The 22,116-nt window shown below is 39.8% G+C and overlaps 1 protein-coding gene across 1 annotated transcript; it reads right to left on the minus strand.

Moving 5' to 3' along the window:
- Positions 1–342: 342 nt before the first annotated feature.
- lrrc40 (leucine rich repeat containing 40) lies at positions 343–19,202 on the minus strand. Its single transcript, XM_018701877.2, is given in 16 exon segments — positions 343–614; positions 966–1,151; positions 2,297–2,374; positions 5,526–5,636; positions 6,428–6,535; positions 7,924–8,026; positions 10,483–10,528; positions 10,888–10,978; positions 11,327–11,499; positions 12,797–12,936; positions 15,257–15,380; positions 15,484–15,613; positions 18,174–18,247; positions 18,529–18,567; positions 18,569–18,711; positions 18,949–19,202. Coding segments are annotated over 16 exon segments (1,797 nt in total). The 5' UTR covers positions 19,094–19,202; the 3' UTR covers positions 343–508.
- Positions 19,203–22,116: the final 2,914 nt, after the last annotated feature.

Raw genomic sequence — 22,116 nt, forward strand, 5'->3', positions numbered from 1 at the left:
GAGTGATGTGAGTCAACAGCAGGCTGCAGAGGACTCAACAGATGTTGATGCTGTTGGTTTGTAGATCCAGAAGAATTGACAGAATTATCATAAAAACATCATCATGCTGGTAGATGATAAATCACAGTGTAAAGACTTGGTCTTTTATCCATAATATAATTTCAGCACATAACATGTTCTTAATGAGGAGGAAAAGTTGTACTTCTGTGTGACTGTAGTTTGATTTAAGAACAATGTATTGATATGTTATAGCTGTACTTCTTACAGAGCTTGCACTGGCAATGAACTGTTACTACCACTACTACAGTGCTGCTACACTATATAATTCACACCACTCCTTAATTCTTAGCAACAACTTTATTAAGACAAGTGCTTTTGACATTGGTTCTTTTTTTACTGTGGACCACACACACACACACACACACACACACACACACAGAGAGAGGGAGAAATAAAGAAAGGTCTGTTCTTATGATGGTGGTGGAACTGTCTGAGCTGAGGTCAGGGCTCAAGTTGGTATGCGGCTGCGGAGGTACTCCAACACGGCGTCTGTTCCTTTGGCCACGATGGCTGCTCTGGGTGTGCGGAAAGGATTCCCCTCCAGACTGAGACACCTGAAGGATGAAGCAGGCTTCAACTTGTTGTGTGTTTGGGATTTTCACCCAGATTTTACAATGACTGATTAAAAAAAAAAATCAAAAATATACACAGGTAAACCGCAGCTATGTACATTAACAAGGCAGAATGTGCTTTAGGTAGGGACTCAGTGTACAAACTCATGATTTAACTGATTTTTTGTGGGTTTCTGAAAGGAAACGTAAGAAACTATTAACCAGGAATAATAATAAATGATGCAGTCTGAGTGGGAAGTAAAAGGTCAGCTGCAGTGGAGGAGTTTAGACACAAGAATGAAGGTACAGAACAGTGTGCAGCCTTTTGTTTCTTTGCACAGCTGTGCCTCTTACCTGAGGCTGGAACATAGGCCCAGTTCAGGGGGGATGTTAAGCAGGTCATTGTTTGACAGATCCAGTGTTGACAGGTGAGCCAACTTCATCAGACAACTGGGGTCCACCACACCCACCTGGTTGTTACCAAGCAACACTGTCTCCAAGGATGCAATCTGATAGAGGACTTCAGGGAAGGACTTGAACCTGTGATCAGTACAAAGACTATGACAAACTGCAACCTGCTAATGGATCCATGCAGATATATTACTGTTTATTGATTGGTCAGCTGATTTGGTGGGATAGTAAAAACAAAAGATGTGTAATTCATATGAAACATCATTAAATCATAACAACACTTTTCTATTACTTATTTGATTTTCCAAGTGCATATTGGCTCATTCTGGGCTACTGAGGTACCCTCTCCAAAACTCTATCAATCCTGTAATATCAGCAGAGCATTTCTTGTTATTGCCCCCTCGTGTCAACAAACGTGTATTAATTATCTATTAGTCACATTCTGCAACACCTAGATGATGAAATATTATTGCAGCAACAGCATCAGGTGTCTGGTGTTGTTCTTCAAAAAGCTTGCTGAATTTTTTCTACATTTTATGGGACACTTGATGCGCTATGTGCTGCCAGTAATTGTTTCCTTAAAATGAGGCTGGAGTGACAAGGATTTTCTTTTGTTGAATACAAGTCCTACATCAGTGTCTCTTACTCATCTCTCTCTTACATCCCATTTGGAAGGAGACAAGATGAGAGGAAGAGACACAGCTGAGGGAAGCAAGAAGTTATTTGACACATGATGTACATGTGGTGTCAGGTATGAAGCTATACATACATTTTCACATTTATATAAATTATCCATCTGAGGTCATATTTCATAGTGTGTTCTAAATGCAAGTCTTTAAACTCTTAAAATGTTTTTTTTTTTTTTACCTTTGCGTGATTACGATCACATGGATTTGTGTTTGATTTATTCTGTAGACAGTGTGTTCAAATATAGTATCCACCAATAACTGTAATGAACAGCTGTGATTGATCCTCTAGAATCAGTATTTTCACAGAAAACCTAAGTAAATACATGCTCTATGAGCCTGATGAAACATCATGAAATATAAAACAAAATTTGAAATCCAGAAGTAAAGCACACTGACTGCGCTAGGTGGACCTGAGACGGCCCACTGACGCTCATTTTGACACACTTCATTGTCAGACAAAATGAAACTGAAGTCACTGATGTGTGTGTTTGGTGGTTATATGAACTTCATTTTCACAACAACAGATTCCAACAGATGATAAGGATTTCATTTGGTAATTGAACTGGTCCTGAAACACTAAGTTACCTGTTGTAACTGAGGATAATGGAGCGTAGTTTAGTTAGGTTCTTCATCTCGGATGGTAAATCACTCAGCTGGTTATTCCTGAAAGAAAAAAACAGACAGGACATAAATGCAATATGAAACCATCTACTAGTGGTTCTGTATCAAAATCCAATTCCTATCCAGTTCCTAAGCCCTTTCAGAAATGGACTCTGTAACACTGCTGGCTTTATCTAATGACTGAGGGGTCATTAGTGAGGCCTCCCTTTGCTTTCAAAACTCTATGCTTTCTTCATGGTATGATTTCCATAAGACGTTAGAAACATTCCTTTGAGATTTTGGTCCATGTTGCCATGACTGCATCACAATTGACTGGTATTAACTAGCCCTAACAAAGCCAACAAATCATTCTCCACACCATTACACCTCCACCACAAGCCTGGACAGTTGAAAAAAGGCAGGTTGGGTACATGGATTAATGCTGTTGGCCATTAACCTCTGACCTCTCTCATCAAAAAAGCCTTTCCACCTACAGACGTGCTGCTCACTGGATGTTTTGTGTTTTTGGCTCCATTCTGAGTAAACTCTGGAGACTGTTGAGCATGGAAATCCCAGGAGATCAGCAGTTTCAGAGATACTCAAATCAGCCCATCTACCAACAGTCAATGAATCACATTTATACCCATTCTGATGTGTGATGTGAACATTAACTGAAAGGTCTGACCTGTATCTGCTATGGTTCTGTGCATTGCACTGCTGCCACATAATTGGCTGACTGGATAACTGAATGAATAAGTGTAATTCTCCTTTAAGTAATTTTTTGTGATGGCTCTATTTAAACATGACAGGACAGCCACACCGCTGCTGGTGAACAGTGGTGTGCTGTAAAATACTGATAAAGTGATAGAACATGTTTACAACATGTTTTGCAGCTGAATGTTTGTCTCCATGGCTTAGTTATGAACATCACTCCCACTTCTCACTAATCTAATCAACTCTATGCATCCTCTCTTATCACAGAAAACTATCCACTCCAAGGTGTGATAGCTTAGACAAAATTACAGGCACAATATCCACTCCTAAAGGAGATGTTATAGGCGTATATAGTGCATGCACAGGAAACATAAGTAGGTAAGACTCAAGCAGGTGGGCAACAGCCTCATTGTATTAATAAAGTCATAATAGGGCTTCATTGTTTGGTAAAAGTGAAACTTTGGAGCCTTAATGAATATGTAATTTGCTCCATCTGGTATAGATCCCATACTTTTTGGATCCATACATTATATGTAGGGGGGTCTGGTTTCAACTATCTGGTGGTCATACATTTTAATGCCTCTGTGAGCAATATATTTAAGAGGTATTTCCTGGCCCTCCTGTCCATGACCTTTGGTATTGCTCCCAGTTATGCAATACCAAAGGGCTCTGTGGTAAATCCTGTCTGAAAACTTTTCTGAGGGCAGCAAACACTTCTCACCAGAATAAATAGCGATCTGTGGTCCCCTGTTTCTCCAGCATAACCTGGGATATGTTGGGCCCATCTTGGCTATTACTTATAGTGTCCTGGAAAATCTGATTATTATTTTCCATTTGAATTTCCTCCATGAGTTTGAGTTTGTGCTTCAGTGCTCATCTCCTTCCAGGTATTTATTGATATACTCTTGTTCATTTATGCATCCCATCTCTGCTTTATCTGTATGGGATTATGCATGTTCAAAAATATATGATATAATTTACTAATTATTTTTTTTATCTCCTTTGTTCATTTGTATTTCTATTAGAAATCTTTCTATGGGGGATTATATAGAGATGGAGGGATATTAATGCCCTGATATTGAATGCCTTCTTTAGGCCACCTGAACCCACTCTGTAGTTTAACATTTTCTGAAACTGTACCATTCACATCCAGAGCCTCTGTTTTATCCACATTTACCTTGTATCCTGAGTAATACCCATATCAAGGAATGAGCTACTTTAGCAATATTGTTGATGTGGGTTCTGTTAAATACAGTAATACATCATCTGCGTACAGTGATATTTTGTGCTCTTCTCTGTTTGTTACAATTCCTTTTATGTTATTATTATCCCTAATAAGCTGGGTCAGTGGTTCAATGCTGATAGCAAACAGCAGGGGTGACTGAGAGCAGCCTTGTCTGCATCCTTGTTCTGAGAATCTTCCTGATCTATACCCATCAACTTTGACAGCTACTTGTGGGGATGAATAAAGCGTTTGTATCCAATTTATAAAGTTAAGGCCAAATCTAAATTGCTTTAATGTTTGGAACAAATATCGCCATGACACTCGATCAGATACCTTTTGAGCAGGATATGATCATTGACTCTAATTTCTTATCTTTTTGATGTGAATTTATGTTTAATAGACATTGCATGTTATCTCCATAATACCTTCCAGTGATAAATCCGGTCTGATCAGGGTGTGTAATTTGGGTAATTATCTGATGAACTCCCCATTCAGCAGTGATATTGGTCTATAGGATTGACATTCAATAGGGTGTTTACCCTCTTTATGAATTACCACTGTAGTTGCTTCTGTCCAAGATGGTGCCATAGTTTAAAATTCTAAGGCATGATGGAATGCTTTTAATAGCAGGGGGCAAGCAGGTCTTTAAAAGTTTTTATGAAATTCATTAATACATCCATCTTGGCCTGGACTTTGGTTGTTCTAGTGATGAGCTTCTGTAACTCCTTAGCTGTTGAATCCATCAATCAGTTAATCAGTTAATTTTATGTGGTTTAGAAACTATTCAAGTTCTGCATCATTGCAGCAGGCGTCCATATTCTTATATAAAAATTTGTAAAACTCTGCAAAAGACTATTTCATCTGGTTTTGTAACAGTGGTTTCTTGTAATTTTATTTTCTGTACTTTAATAGAGGATTGTTGTTTCCATCCTCTCTTATTAAGTACAATGTAGATTTTTTTTTTTTACAATGTAGTTTTTCACATTGTGATAGCATCCAAGCCATTTCAAAAATGACAAAACATTATGTCATCCTTTGATTCCTATTTGCTTACATGAAAATAATGGGCTGATTAATTCACAATAAAGTGACTGATGAATTGAAAAACTATTAGTTACAACCCTTCATGTGAATACTATGTAAGAAAAACTTAATAAACTGTAAGCATACATTACTGAATTTTATGGAACAGCCTTAAATGTAAATATACTGTAAATCTATGTGTGCTGATCTGTGTGTGTGTGTGTGTGTGTGTGTGTGTGTGTATGTATGTACCTGAGGTCAATGTGTATCAGCTGCAGTAATTTGCAGATATCAGGAGAACAGCAGGTCAGTCTGTTGAAACCCAGGTTGACATCTGATAGTGAAGAGTGGAGCTCCACCAGTCTGTGCACACCACACACACACACATGATTAGTCTGGTAATCAAATTTGTTCAAACAGCTTTTTTGTGATACAACTGAACTGCGATGAACTGTGTTGCACCTGGAAAGCAGATGAGAGCATGTGGCAGCAGCAGGGGCAGTGACAAAAACCAAAAATCACAGCAAACTGTGATCATCACACCAGTGTTTAACCTCCACATTACTACATTATTTTTGCATCAAGGTTTAGACGGGCTAGAATTCCCGCACAGGGCAACTGTCTTATCAGCCTGCTGTATATACTGCAAATCATCCAACCTGACCTGATTGCTGGACCTGTTCCTCTCAAACTAAAGAAATTCAAAACATGAATTGAATAGCTGAGTATTCAATAATACTAAATAAGTAATATTCATATAGTAGACTACAACTATCACAGATGGCAGTTTCTGAGAACTATCTGTAATATAAGCTGAATGTATCCACCCTTTCTGCCTGATGAATCACCATCAACCACACAGAATAACTGTTTATAGAATAAACCTTCACAGCTCAAAATATGTCTGAAAAAATCTAAATCTCTATATGAGAGGTTTATAAAAAACATTATGTTGAGTCAACATCTAAACGCATCAGCTCTCAGATCAGCTGAGAGCCAGTTACATGTTGTCAGAGAAAGTCAGGATGAAGCCAGGCAAAAATCTAAATCTGGCATGCATTGCATCATCTCAGGCAAGCCTAATCTTTGGTACCATCCATGCTGAGTGTGGGTGTGTGTGACTGTAAATTTGGCTGTGTATATTGTGTGTGTACCTGAGAGGTATGGAGGTCAGCTGGTTCTTGCTGAAGTTAACAGTGGTAACACCTTGATCTGCTGCAGCATCAAACAGCTCATCTGGAATAACATCTGCCTGCTTTTCACTGAACACAAACACACAACAAGTTACACTCTAGTTGTTGTACTGTAACTACAGTGTAACTAACAATAATTTGTCTCTTAGGCTAGCAACATTCTGATATACACACTGAACCAAATGTGAAAGTCACTTTAATGCTTACATCAGTAACTATTAATATCCAACTGTCCAGCTGTATGCAGCTTTAAAATATGTTTTCAGTTTAGTACAACTTCAGCAATCAGTCATAATAAAACTGTACTCACCAAAGTAATTACTGAGGTCTGGGGACACAAGTATGGTGGGTCACAAAACATGAACAGATGATCAGATTTGTGCAGCTAATCTAAACTACTTTATTTGGAGGTCCAACTGAAAGTGAGTGAACCTGAAATGTTACTAACAATACCTCACTGCACAGGGAAACGGTGCAAAAACAAACAAACAAAAAAACCACGAGCCAAATTTCATGTGTCATAGTAAAGGTTGTTATGTGATATTTCAGTTTTTCCTTTCAAGTAAATTTACAAAAAAAAATCAAAAATGTAGTTTTTGCTTTGTGCTTATGTGACATTGGGTGTAGACTGATAAGGGAGGAAACGTTTTTTCCTAAATTTTTGGCTATAAGGCTGCAACTTCACAAAACATGAAAAAAACTGAAGGGGTCTGAATTCTTTCCGAGCCCACTATATTTTGGTTAAAGAACTGTGACTAGATTATGTAGTGTGCAGGACATGTTACATTATACAAATAAACTCGTAAACTTAAATGTAACAAACTATGTAATGGAGACATTGTTTATAAACACCACCCAGCATCAAACCCATTACCCTGAATAGGGAACAGTGTAGGAAATGGATGGATGGATGTCAGAGCCGTGTTTGTTAACCAGGGACCCCTTCCACCAACTTTACAACTTACAAGCTGTGCTTTGTAACATGAGATCATTTTCACTAGTTCATTTTTACAAATATCACTCATCTTTACACCCAATTACATAACTGTGCATTGCTATGCCCTGATGAAGCCTTCATGCGTCCATCCATCCATTATCTATACCGTTTATCTCTAAGGGTCGCAGGGGGCCTGGAGCCTATCCCAGCTGACACTGGGTGGGAGGCAGGGTAAACCCTGGACAGATCACCAGTCCATTGCAGGGCCAACATATACAGACAAACAACCATTCACACTCACATTCACACCTATAGGCAATTTAGAGTCACCAAGTAACCTAATGTGAATGTCTTTGGACTGTGGGAGGAAGCCATGTCAAAATGCATATTGATTGCAAATAAATTGACCAAAAAGAATGACAGAAGATGATTCTTGAACTGTTTTTAAGGAGTGCCAACTTTCCTTTCTCGACTTGGGAAACACAAGTGTGTGTATATGACACAACTGTGTATCACTAACCTGTACACCAATAACTTGAGAGTTTTAATGTTATGTAAATTGACGCTGGCCTGGCTGGGTAACGTCATGGCTGTAGGTCCTTCATCTGCTCTCTCAGGCTCCTCTGCAAACACAAATACAAACACACACAGACACACAAATTAAACTTTGCTGATATAGAAAAGAATCAAATTAAGCAGACTGAGAGATGTTAGCAGAATATATTTTCGTCCACGAGAAGGAACAGGTATACCCAACAGATTCAGTACAGCTAGTGCAGTGCATGAAGTCAGAGACTTTAGGACTGGAATAGCTTAAAAATCAGTTTAGTATGCGGAGACTAAACAGGGTGTCACTCTGTTGTGCTCTTCATTTGGTATATTAGGTGCTAAAATGTAATTATCAACTTAATATAAACTCTTTATTCTGCAAAACTCAATTTTACTTAACACTTTCCTCTACTTATAATCCCCATAATTACCTGCAAGTATAATCAAATGCACTTTTATTCAAATTCAGGGAATGTCTCCTTACAGTCCTCTAGCTGTCCCTTCTGTGTGTGTTCAGAATCAGGTGTTTCTGTACAGCCCTGGCTCTAGAATTGGATAAATGAAGTGATCGGTGTGATCCATTCCAGCCAATCATGGCATTCGTACTCGTGCACACCAAGTGGGGGGGTACTGTCAGGCAAGGACAGGTGTGAAGGAGGCACTGGGAGCGAGAAAGATAAATTCTGGTGCATGGCAAGATTACAGAGCAGAGACAGAGGCAACGGTCCAGTGGTCCTTTTTGTTTAGGAAGGTTCCTAAATGAGTGAAATGATCCAGAAGTACCTCAGCGGCAGCCATGATAAGAGCTGGTTGAATTCTCTAAATGTTAAAGAAAGGAGCTTCGGTGCTTCCTATCTTTTCTCCTTTAGCATATGATAAACTGGACCTTCCTTTACGAAAGGAGAGAATGTCATCCCATAATTCCTTGCAGCAGCAGCATTTAAAGTGACGCACCATCGTAGTTACACCTCGCCAGATCCACGTACATGTAGATTCAACAGAGCACATATTTCATGTTTGTGACATGGTTCGGCTAGTGTAAGTGCAGTCAGATTCTCTAAATACCGCAGCTCTCTTTTTCCTAATCCCTTATCAGTTCTCCTTCACATCTTTCCTTGACCTCATGTCGTTTTTCATCAAGGTCAAGAAAAGGTGGTTAGAAAAGGAGATTTTTTTTGACTATTCGACGGCAGCCAGGGTAATGGCAGGAAACCAATGGAATGTAAACATAAAAAGAGAGGCTACAACAGATATAGTCAGTCAGTATTGTTTTGTCCTGTTAGTTCTAGCTTTGAGGAACTATCTCATCTGCTCTTAGCTTTGCTGCAGCTAATGTAACAAACAAACAAAGTGCTATGTCTGTGTTGTGATATTTGTCCTTACAACATTTGTGATGGCAAATAGAGGATAATAGAGGATAACTGTGTGACAGAAGAGGGTCTGGTGGTGTCTGACGTATATAAATTATATTATTATATTTGAACAGTTCTCACTACTTTTGTCAGTGGCTGAATTTACAGTTTGAGTGACAAACTTCCAGCACACATAAAGATACAGTATGTGTATAATCCTAATCAAGGTCCACTTACTAGCTTTTTCAGAATTTTAAACCACATCTCACAATGTAGAACTTCAATCACCTGTAGTGGGGAGGGATGGTAACCCCTGTCTCTGATCAAAGATGCTCTCTGGTATCAGATGTGAGTGTCTTTATCAATCTTTCTCTGGCCTTCCACTGACTCTTCAAAAAATGTATTCCTGTGGACCTGCATGTCTAACCACTTCACCAAAATCACCACATCTCAGGACTGTTCTCAGTGGCTTGAGTTTTCTATGTCTATGTCTTTAACTGTTGTCTGTGATGTCTTACACCCTTTCAGCCTTCCTCTTAGAAGGGCCTGTGTTTAGGCTGCACCAGATAAAATTCGAAGGTGGTGTGTAGTAAATGCTACACACCATTGAGTTACAGTCTCTAGCTAGATGTTCTGATGGTCCTGCTTCATAAGAAAGTCCTACTGGGACAGGTCAGGGGTCCTTGTACCTGTCAGCCCTGAGCGCCACTTGCTATGCACATCCCCTGAACTTACTGATGACAATCATGACATGTGGTTAAAAACTATGAAAAAGCTAGTTAGTGGATCCTGAGCTGACATTATTTTGTTAATTTCCATGCTCAGATAATCAAGACAACTTAAGACATGCCTGTTTGTGCTGCTGCTATTGTTAGCAAGGATGTGTTCATAAATGCTGCAGTTATTCTCAGTGGAACTGATGAACACATCCAGGGAAATTCAGCATGGGGACAGGAAGTCATTCTCATTCTGTGGCTTTGTGATCTTTGCTGAAACAACTACTGTCCAAAAAACTTAACAGTCCATCATAAGGCAATGGAAATTTTTTTTGATGTGGCTCACAGTCTTTGCATCAGTGTTGATGAGCACCAGTGTACAGGTGTTTGATGAAACCGTTTCAACCCTTTTAGCGTCAATGGTCAAAATAGTTTTCAGTCAGCACAAAAAGTGAACTTTACCTTTAATTCTTCCTCTTAAATATTTCAGAAGCTCATTGGTTCCTTTCTGTGATGAGGACAACAGAAGAGTGTAAGCAGTTAGAAAATGAATATGGATGTTTGTTCTTTTGAAGCAGTACGTGATCACTACCAGCTGATTTGAGGGTTTTTCCAGGAAACATGACACTGAAATTTACAGAACCATCACTAAACTTACTAACTGCGACATCTGAGGTGTACTATTATGATTTAATTTTCCTATCCCAGACATGGAACTGTTATTCTCATACTTACGCAATCTGGCATTGTATTTTATATTCATAATTAATTACATTAGTTTGTCAAGAATTGTTTTCAGATTTCTTCAGTTCTCAAATCTGTCTTACTACAGATTCCTTGTGTTCGTGTCCTCAGTGTGTCACCTACACTGAGTAGATCTCTCCTAATTCCTCGCAACGGGTTTCCCTCCAACAGTAACACCTTCAGATTGGGCAGCAGGCTGAGAGATGCTGGAAGACTGACAGAGATAAACACCAATTCACATGAAAAAAGTCTTAGCTGCTAACATTTGCTTTGGAGGATTCAACATAGCTGAGTTAGCTTAAACCAACACATGCATACATGCCTACATGTACAGCTGCACTGAAATATAAAGCAGGAGTACATGTGTACATAAATGTGTTCCAGTGGCTGACTCTAGAGTCTACCTGGTGAAATTCTGCTGAGCACAGAATGATCAAAGTGCAAATAATTCAAAAACTAGTGGTTCTATTTGTTACTCACTGGATATTTCAATCTTGTGTTCAGTTTTGTTAATGGGCACAAATAGTTAACTGGTCATAGTGTCATGATGCCAGTGACCTACGTGGTAATGTCATTGTTGGTGAGGTCAAGGCGTGTGAGCGTGCTCAGTAAGGTGATCTGGTCAGGCAGAGTTTTGATCTTGTTGTCTCGGAGTTCTAGGAGAGAGATGACTGCCAGGCAGGCCAGTTGCTCGGTCTCCAGCTGCTCAATCTGGTTGTTCCCAACATATAACTCCTGCACACATACACAAAATTATATTTCTTGATGCAATAATGTATGAACAACATTTAAGGCAAGGTAGATGCAAGTTCTGACATTCTTTGGCCTAAAATGGATGGAAATTCTTTTACTGACCATGTTAATGATCGATACTTAGTCACAATAAACATAGAAAATACACACATATTTTCAAGTAAATTGGGTATTTGTCTCACATCAAATAAACAGAGGCAAATTATTTGTATTTATTTATTTATAATCACGTTTTTTTTTAATAACACTCTTCAAATGCTTTATTAGGAACAATAAAGCTTCAGTGCCTCATGGCATGGATTCCATAAGATGATTCGCCTACATGTTGACATGAATGCATCGTTTTCTGCAATTTGTCATATTCATGCTGTCCATCTCCCGTTATATCACATCCCAAAGGTATTCTATTAGATTCAGTTTTTTCATGTTCATACAACCAGTTTGAGATGACTTTTGCTTTATGACATGGAGCATTATCATGCTGGAAGAAGCCAGTAGAAAATGGTCAGTTCTGACAGTAAAGGGATACAATACTCAGATAGACTGTCGCATTCAAACAACTATTGATTGGTATTAAGGGGCCCAAAGTGTGCCAAAAATAATTTTCCACACCATTACACCTCCACCAGCAGCCTGGACCGTTGACACAAAGCGGGCTGGGTCCGAGAATTCATTCTGTTGATGCCCTACCACCTGCTGCCTCAGCAGAAACCCAGATCCATCAAGTTACCGGTCAAGTCTTAAACTGTCCAGTTTTGGTAAGCCTGTGTCCACTGCAGCCTTAGATTTCTATTCCCTGCTGCAGGAGTGGAACCTGCTGTAGTCCTCTGCTGTTGTAGTCCATCTGCTTCAATGTTGGAGGTATTTTGCATTCTGAGATACTTTCTGCTCCTACAGTTATAAGAGTGGTTATCTGAGTTACTGGAGCCTTTCTGTCAGCTCTAACCAGTCTGACCATTCTCATCTGACCTCTCCCACCATCAAGGAGTTTCCATCTGCAAACCTGGATGCTGCTCACTGGAACAACCATGCCACTCTCAAAGTCACTGAGATGCACATTTTCCCCATTCTAATTCTAACGTTTAATGTGAACATGAAGTTCCAGACTTGTATCTGTATTATTTTTTCACTGCACTCTTGCCCCATGAGTGGATGTCAGGTGTCAGAAACAACAGACAGAAGGCTCAGTAAATTAGTTAGATACGTAATGCTATCAGCATTATTCACACCACACAAAGTTTCAAACTTGACTTCAACTCGAGCATGTTGCTCTGGTTACCTTGAGTGCAGGTGCAGGGAGCTGTGGGAGGATGCGGAGCTTGTTGTGTCTTAGGTAGAGCTGCTCCAGAGCAAGCATCTCTGATAGGCTGGCAGGAATGTTTGTCAGCTGGTTTTTGCTGCAATCCAGCAGCTTAACATCTGTCAAATCAAGTCAGAAGTCAACTGGCTGGCTGGATTCTGGCCAACTCATAGCAACCTGAAAAACTTTGAATTTACATGTGATCAGATGACACATCAGATCAAATAGTTTGTTTAGCACATACTGGTGTCTTCATTGTGTTGCGTTCATATGCAGACCTCACATTTATTTGAAAGGAACCGGTTCATGCAGAGGGTTATAGAAAAACAATGCAGGGCCATTCGGCAAAAATGTTGCACTGGCTCAACTTTCATCCAACAAGCTACTACATTTGGCCAATCCAATACACCACACACAAGGGAGGAGGGGAGTGATAGAAAAACACTGATCTGATTTAGATTCTTCTGTTAACTACACTTCACATGAGGTTAACTGATGAATAAAAATTGATCATGGATTATTTTGACAGCATTCTCACTTTACCTTTGTGTTCAAACTTTTGCACAGTACTGTAGAACAACTACCGGGCATATTTTTTCAAACAGCCTACATTCAAACAACAATAAAGCACCAACCTTATGAACCAACAAATGTAATTTATTCTCAGCACAACTGCTTGAGAGATGTCTGCTTAGACGTGTCGGAGTCGCGCTAAATGTTAATATGCGCTAGAGCTATCGTTCAAACATTTTCGATACAGATACGTTGATTTCGATAACGGCTCCTGAACAATACTTTTTTTCGACACTAATGTTATTAAATCAATTCTAACAAAGAAAATGACATTACATATTATGGTACAAATCTGGAGTTTTATTTTTCATCTTTGGCATTTTTCCACTGAAAGCAGCTTTCCAACATAAAAAATATACAACAAATAATTTTCAGTGCAAAAGAACAAGTGACAGTCAGCGTCTAATGTTCACTGCTGCAGACTAAGCACCTTTAAATCTTCCTGCAGTTGAACACGGAGCAACTTTCTGCTCGTAAATTGTTTCCGTGCACGTTCCAATACTTCATCAAATTGGTTGTGTTGCCTTAGCAACGATGTCCTTTTTGCTAATATTACATCACGTACTATTGCATCAGTCTTGCTAAATGGACCACTTTTGACTTTGGTCGCATTTTTGAACCGCTTCAACACACACACACACACACCACACACACACACACACACACACACACACACACATATACTGTAGTTCACAACACAGATACACGTGAACCGGTCTGTGGGCGTAACCAGGTAAGTATTCTCCCTACATGCCTCTACCGTGTGTAACGTTACAGCCAATCACCGGCAGCATTAACAGATCTCAATCACGTGATTAAGTCCTTGGTAAATCGCAATATTACACTCAAGGGTGTGCTTTAACATCATTTGAGCACTTCAGTGATGCTTGTGGACCTCTGTGCAAGCTCCTCTGCTTTCTCCATCAGCTGTGTCGGTGACACGGCGCTATAACTTAAAATTCATGTAAAAGTTTGCGGTTGCAGAAGCTACATCTGTGTGATTAAAAAATGCAGCGTCTTTGTTATAACGTGGTTGATAAAATTAAGCATGTATTTGTGCTGTAGGCTGTTGATTTAGTTCGGTAAAGTCCGAGACCTTGATAAAGCATTAACGTCAGCTCAGAGTTCACTCATCTGGAACTAGAAAATCATTTCTGTTGCTAGGTCGTTACTAAGGCTCTGATTATTTGCTGTAGTGGTAAACTTGGTTCCATTACAAAAAGGAGTCCACTGACATGACTGATTGTGTCCAGTTATTAGTCAGACCCCATGTACTTCCATGGAAACGGGGAAAAACACTCACAAAAACCTTTTCATTTTGAGAGCAAATTGCTCCTCAACATGAACAGATTCTGATTATACACTTTGCTTTGTTGGTAATAGTTGTATAATCGCAATATTACACTGAAGCAAGCGCCTGGATCCTGACTGCATCACTGTCATGCTCAAATGACGTTAAAGCACACCCTCTCGGTTAATATTGCTTAATTCGGTACGCAGCCCTAGATAGAGCCGAGTCATATAACCAAACACTCCATGAATGAAACAGCGGGAGGTTAAACCAAAGTTTTCTTTAATATATGTGTATATGTAAAAAGGGATAACTGACTAAAGTCTTTGGAATCGGTGCAGTCTCACAACTGCCCTATGTCTCACTCACCGTTCTGCTGTTTCACTTTCTTGTTTTAACACAAATACTATTCTCCTTCACAAATAATTTCAGAGCATTTCTAAAAAAAAAAAACTTTCCTTAATATAGGCCTATTTCAAATGAGGTTTGGTTCTTTCTATCGTAGAGGTAAATAAAGGCCAGTATTTCAAATTTTAGTTTACATTAAGTGAAAAGCTGACATTAAGTCATCTTACTTGTGAGCTGGGCCAGACTGTCAGGTAAACAGCTGAGGTTGTTATGACTCAGGTTCAATTTCTGCAGGCATGTGAGACAGCCCAGGCTGGATGGCAGGCCCTTCAGATGGTTACTGGATAGGTCCTTTAACCAATCCAAACAAACAGGACACATCCGTCAGCCAATCACACAATGGTAGAAAGATCCTGGTGGGTGTAATATACTACATACAGTTTGTGTTAGTTACCAGCTCGGTCAGGTTCTGTAGTTGTCCCAGTTCCTCTGGCAGGCTTTCCAGCAGGTTTTGCTGGACTGTGAGGCTACGGAGGTTCTGCAGAGTGCACACCTCCACTGGCAGTGATGTCAGCTGGTTATGACTGGCCACACAGGAGAAGAAACACGTTATTAGATTTCAATTTATATTAAAATCTTAAATACATCTTCTATTCATTTTCTGCCTCTGTTGTTAGTCCCAGTTAGGAACTTAGAACTGCTGTCAGAGATCTGTGGAGCTTAACTAGAAATCTAGGGTTATTTATCTAAACCAGTTAAATCATAGTGGGTGATGTGGCACCACAGTGGAGGCCAGAGGTGCCACCAGATTTGTTGACTTTGAGCAATTTGGAAACAATGAGCTAATATAATGCAGGGCAAAGAATGTGTGTGTATCCAAGATCTGAATCACAATGGAATCGAGGAAAGAGACAACTTAGACCACATCTTTAGTGTTTGTTTATCTTTGTCATGGTTCCTAAAGGTTACAGTGATCACCACTCTGCCTTCAATAGATGTGGCATGCACACAGAATGTTGCAATTCCCGTGTAAATGCAACATATCACTTCTGAGAAAACCTGAGAAAGACAGCTCAATGCCTTCACACTTCTCCGTGTGTGTAGCTCAGTGCTTAATAGGGATGAGACGATATACAATTTTATCATCCATCGCCATAAAAAACACTCACAATAAGTTGATCGTAGTAAATTTCCATCATTGGGATAATCATGAATGGCCATAATCATTAATATCCTCTTGAGTGACTTACAGAGAAGCTGTCCAGCTTTCCAACATACAGTGCTGTATTGATTTACTGAATTGCCACAAGGGGGAGCTGTATCTTTCCAGTTACTGCAAAACAGGCTCAGTTTGCCCATTGTATCCCGCAAAAGAAATTTAAATTGGATGTGTGGAAATGGATTCAGATCCAGACTCTGCTAGTTGGTTGTGAATCTATGGATTCCAAAGCAAAGAGCTCCAGGTGAGGTTAACCAACTTTACCGTCAGTTACTTAATGTAGCAAGTGTTGGTTTAGTTATACTAATGTTGACGTTTATGTTTGCTACGTTGTGATGTTGTTTTAGTCACTAGTGAATCAAGCTAACGTTAACGCAATTTACTACTGTGGCCACAACCCATAAGGAACAGTTCAAATTAATTTGACAGAAATTTGACAGAAAATCAATATTCTCATTTGACTTAGCTTATTATATTAATTTTCCTATACTTTTGCAGGGGAACCTCATGATTTATAATTACCTAAAATTGTTTGACTGGTTTTCACTAAAAAGGATGTTCACAAAAAAAGGTATGTTCTATCTGTGCAGCAAAAAATGTTTGTTTCTAAACAAAATGTAATGTAAAGTAATTTCAGTGTGTTTTAGAGCCATTTGAAGAGTTTAAAGCAAATTTTCATGATTATGGAAATAATATTGTTAATCGCAAAATTTTGCCAGAATAATCGAGACATTAAATTTTAATATCGTCTATGCTAGTGGTTAACACTACTGACTTTGGTACAAAAGAGTAGGGTTCAATTGCCAGTCAGGGCATGGTAATGTATGTCCAGTGTGGACCCGTTACACAAAGTCCTTAATGCCATCAGCCTACCTCAAACAACAAATACAAGAGAAACCACAAATAGAGTCATACTGGCTCACTCGTCACCTGGGTCAACAAGGTCCACGTCAGGGGTTGGGGAGCCAGGGCTTACTGATGAAAAATGGGCTACTGGAACAAGACATAGATGGACTAGACCAAAGAATATGGATCTGTTGCAATGCTACTGTACTAGCAACCCAAGTGAGAAGGGCTATATGCAGCTGTTGTGAAACATATAGATGCTTAAAAACCCAACGTCCCAGCTGACAAAGAAACAACTCCTAGCTCAGTGTTCCAAAAGCCTAAAACAGCAACTGCTAGAGATTGATGAGATACAACAAATGTGCTACGGAGAACCAGGACGACGGATCAGGGGTGAGATATCATCATCTCCACACTCAGAGATCAGGTACCAAGCCCCAGTGATTCCCTTAGCATAAGCGCAGCTGACCTGAGAATGAAGATCATGCCAAAGCTGGACACCTGGCACCCCAGTGGACTATTATCTATTATGACTGTTAAGTGGCAAGACGCATTGCACGACACGATAGCTCAGTGGCTAGTGGATCTAAGAGCAGACCACAGCAATCTCCCAGAACAGGATCCAGTAACCATCGTGATGACAGACACCCAGAGTGACTAACCTAAGGATGGACAGTCCTGATCATGAAGAACCCCCAGAAGGGAGCGGTACCATCCAACTACTGGCCAATAACCTGCTTCTGCACAACATGGAAGCTCCTGTCAGGCATCAGAGCAGCTAAGATGAGTAGGCACAGCAGATTCCTGGAACAACATCTGAGTTCTCTGTACAAAAGTCCTGTCCAGCAGTCCTAGGAACAGCTAAGATACTTAACATTCTGTGTAGTAACTGTGGACTTCTTCTCTCTGGGCAGTACTTCCTTAAGTGGACATTTCTAAATGTGTATACTGTATATAGAGAGTTTTAAAATCTGAAATGTATTCTATGACAAAAACATAATCATCACATCATGTTCTAATACTCAAATGCTCAAAAGCTTGGATACACTGGCTATTAGATCTGCAGTGTGTGTCTGTACCTGAGTCGCAGTTGCTGGAGTTCCTGCAGTTCTCCCAAAGCACTGGGTAAACTGCTCAGCTGGTTGTCATGGAGCTGCCAGAGCAAATGAACATTTTATATCAGCTAAAATCAAAATGTCCTCATGTTTCTGATAATTTAAAATTATCTGACAATAACACTACTTTCATCAATATCCACTAAGTAATATAGAAATAAATAAATAAATGCCAAAAAATTGTGACTTAGTGTGACAGTAGGTTGTAGTGTTAAAAAGTTAACGAGTTAGGCTAGAATCATATTACATGTTATTTTGGATGTGCTTTTTTTCCACTAACATATCTATGGTACGATCTGACTCAGGTGGTGTTACTTACATCCAGTGTTGTGAGCCCAGGCAGCAGTCTAATGTCATCCAGACAGCTGTGTAAGCAGATTGGATGAGAGCAGTAGTTTGGTGAGGTCTGTCTGTTCCCACCAGCGATCTGACGCTCCGAAAGAGACGTTCTGCTGGGCCTCCTCTGGTGTGTCAATGTTTAGGCGGAACACGTTCTGAGGGACTGAGACGAGTGCTAATATAGCAATTACAAACACACGGTCTCCCTCTCTCGCTCACTCACACACACGTTTACATGGTTAAAAGGAAACTTAATGTAAATATCACAAGGTTGCTTTATTAGCTTCAACAATGCGCAGTGTGCTACGTGTGAAACCTGTTAATAACCTGTTAATAAACTTCAGACAGTGGTACACATTAAGTGGTGCTGTAGCTATGCAAGCTAATATGTCAAAGTTACCTTCTGTCAGCCCTCGGCCGGACAGGTTGAGCTGACCACTTTTCCTGGCCGCCTTCAGGAGACCGTAAGGAACGGTCGGTTCCGTCTTCTCTGTCCTGAATCCCGCAAGAGACTCCACCTTATCCGCTCTTCTGGGTCGGGACATTGTCAGCGTATTTAGTGAAATGACTCTTTGAAGTACTGAGCTATGCGTTTACCTCCACACCCAAACCATCCATGTTTCCACGGTTCCGCCCGCCGGCAGCGGCAAAATAACTCTTCCGTCCAGAATCCTTCAGAATAAAAGCCTTACCTCCACAAGTCACACCGACGTAAGACTTCCAACAAGACGGAACAAGTTGTAAGTCATATTATATTCCTCTTGTATATGGCTTCTACTTTGTACTCACACCACATAATTTGTCACGTTTTCAGACAAACATCTGATGCCTGATCTAGCCTGAGGGTTACTGGTATATCGAATCGGGAGTAACTTTATTTTAAAACTAGAAAATGCATTTCCTGTGGAAAATGCGTGTGAATGCTGAGCGCTGAATGGATCACTGAAACAATGCTGGAAATGGCTGAAATCATTGTTGGAATGAAGAAGAAAAACATAGAAGTTGGAAGTCAGTTGGAAATCAAAAGTAATTTCTGAAGCAGTGATTAAAGTGGTGGAAATGAGCAGAGAGAGAGGGTAGATGCAGAAGCTGAAAGTTAAAACCAACAGCTGAACTATTCAGTTGAATAGCAAAATTGCAATAGCAAAGTTGAACATTTTAAAAAGTGTAAAGAGTTGAATAAGCACAAATGTAAATAGTTTAAGTCTCTTGATAATTGAATGGTTTCTATAGCAGAAAGTATGCAGGATGTGTGTGTGCGCGAGTGAGAGAGTGATAGAGAGAGAGAAAGAGCAAGAGAGAGAGAGAGAGAGAGAGAGAGAGAGAGAGGAGGTGAGGGACAAACAGTTCAAAGGAGAGGTGTGTGTTAGGGTAAATCACCAATTAAAATGACCAGTGTGTTAATGTGCAGGTGTCAGTTGTGTGTACATGTGTGTGCGTGTATATGTGTGTGTTAAAACAGGTTAGTTTAAATGTGTGTAGGGGAAGCCCATCAATGAGAATGGCCCATGTGTAAATGTGTGTGTGTAAACAGCACAGAGAGCAGAGGAGGTCTTAATGACCAAATGTCCATCACCTGTGTACAGGCAGCTGCAGTAAGCTGGCCCTCATTCACAGTCACACAGTACTGAGAGGTGGCTCAACCCACCTCTGGAATTTGTGTTATTGATTAAAAAACCATAGCTGCTATCAATGAAATGAGGTGACTACCAGCACCAGGAGACTTTACTGAACACAGACATGTGTCATTTGTGTAGATAAAGTGAAAAATGACCACAAGTATGGCAGTTTAAAAACTGGCCTGGTTTGGCTGTTTTATGAACAGAGAGAGAGAGCCAGATAATATGGAGATGAATGGAGCAGGTGAGGGCTCCTCTTGGTGATCAGAGGCTGCTACCTGCAAAAACTGTGGGGTGAACTGAAGATGAAGGTCCATGCCAATAGGCCATCAAATCTGGAGGAGCTTGAGAGATTTGCTAAAGAAGAATGGGCGGGGGTTCCTCAGCAGATGTGTCAGAGACTTGTTGAAAACTACAGTCAACAACTGCAGGCTGTTATCCAGCAAAAAGGATATACAATTGACTGTTAGCATCAGGGGGGCTAATAATTTTGACCCTGGTAGTTTTTGGTTTTTGTGGAATAATTTCTGTGTGCAAAGTAAACTGTGTTAAAATTTCTTTACTCTGTTTAACAGCACTTGGGAAATACTTTTAAAACAATTACATTTTCATAGGGGGGCTAATAATTTTGTTCTTATCTGTATATAATGTTAAAGAGCAGTGTGTAAGCTGCAGCAGTTTAGTGAGTAAAGTGGTGTGGCTCAGTTTGAAGACTGATTTATATTCTGATTCACGTTGTCATAATTAACCCTAACCCTAATGTAATCATCCACCCCTTGGCCACTGAAAATTACAGTTAGCCCATGGAAACGCTAATCCCAGCCAATGAATGGTTGGCCAATCTCCCAGTAGCCATATCCTGTTATGACACTCTACAGCTGTTTACAGGATTCAAACATATGCAGATTGTCCATTTTAGAACTTATGGTCAAGCTTCTTTACCTTATACGGCACATCTACACACACTGAATGATAATTTTCAAAGTGATCTTCTGCATCAACATTCAGATCTTCCACTGATCAAAGCAGTGCAGTAGGTCTTCTTCAGTTGTCTCAGATGGAGACCACTTCTGCTATCATTCTTATACAGAGTCGTTGATCATTTTGAATGATTTGTTCAGTTTGTTGAATGTTTTCAGAAGTTTTTGATGTGCATAGGCATACCAGAACGTTCATCATCTTGGACATCCTCTCTGCCTTCACTAAATCTTTTGTACCATTCAAACACACGTGCACGTGACATGCAGTGTTCCCCAGACAACGTACCAAAAGATTCAGCTGCTTTGTTCAATTTCACCAAAAAATTTCAAGTTAATGCTCAACTTTTAATCATTTTCCAATGCCTTAGCAAAAACACATGCACTTCAATCAGTAGCTGCAGTGAACTAAATACATCACTTATTGGAAACTTACAGCAGCTGTGTGTGAATACCCAACCTATTATAACACTCAGTGTGACTGTGAACCACATGGTTTTTTCCTCATGAGCAAAGTCTTGTTATTTACTAGCCATACGTCGTACACCCATAGAAATGAATACATTTACCCACATATATGCACATAATTGTAGATTCACCCCCACATGCATATAAATTAGATACTGCTAGAACAAAGGAGAACATACAAAATAGGAAAACTCAATCTCCCTGATATCTGATACCAACTGAGTATGCAAGGATGCGTTGCAGTAGACAGTTTTGGAAGCCTCCACAAAATATCAATAAACATTGTGTAAACAGTGTGACATACTAAAGTAATGTCACAGGCATCAATCAGCTATTGCACAGACACTTCCTTAATAGAAAATATATGTAGTGATTACCAGTCCAATTTATAATAATGCTAGCGATCAGATTAATATGCATGTAATCGACATTACAGCCTTCAATAGAGCTAATATCAACAGTAAGATAGCAACAACGTGGTTTATCACTATTAACAACATTTTA

This window comes from Lates calcarifer, linkage group LG17 (genome assembly GCF_001640805.2).
Source record: "Lates calcarifer isolate ASB-BC8 linkage group LG17, TLL_Latcal_v3, whole genome shotgun sequence".
In the NCBI taxonomy this organism is placed as follows: domain Eukaryota; kingdom Metazoa; phylum Chordata; class Actinopteri; family Centropomidae; genus Lates; species Lates calcarifer.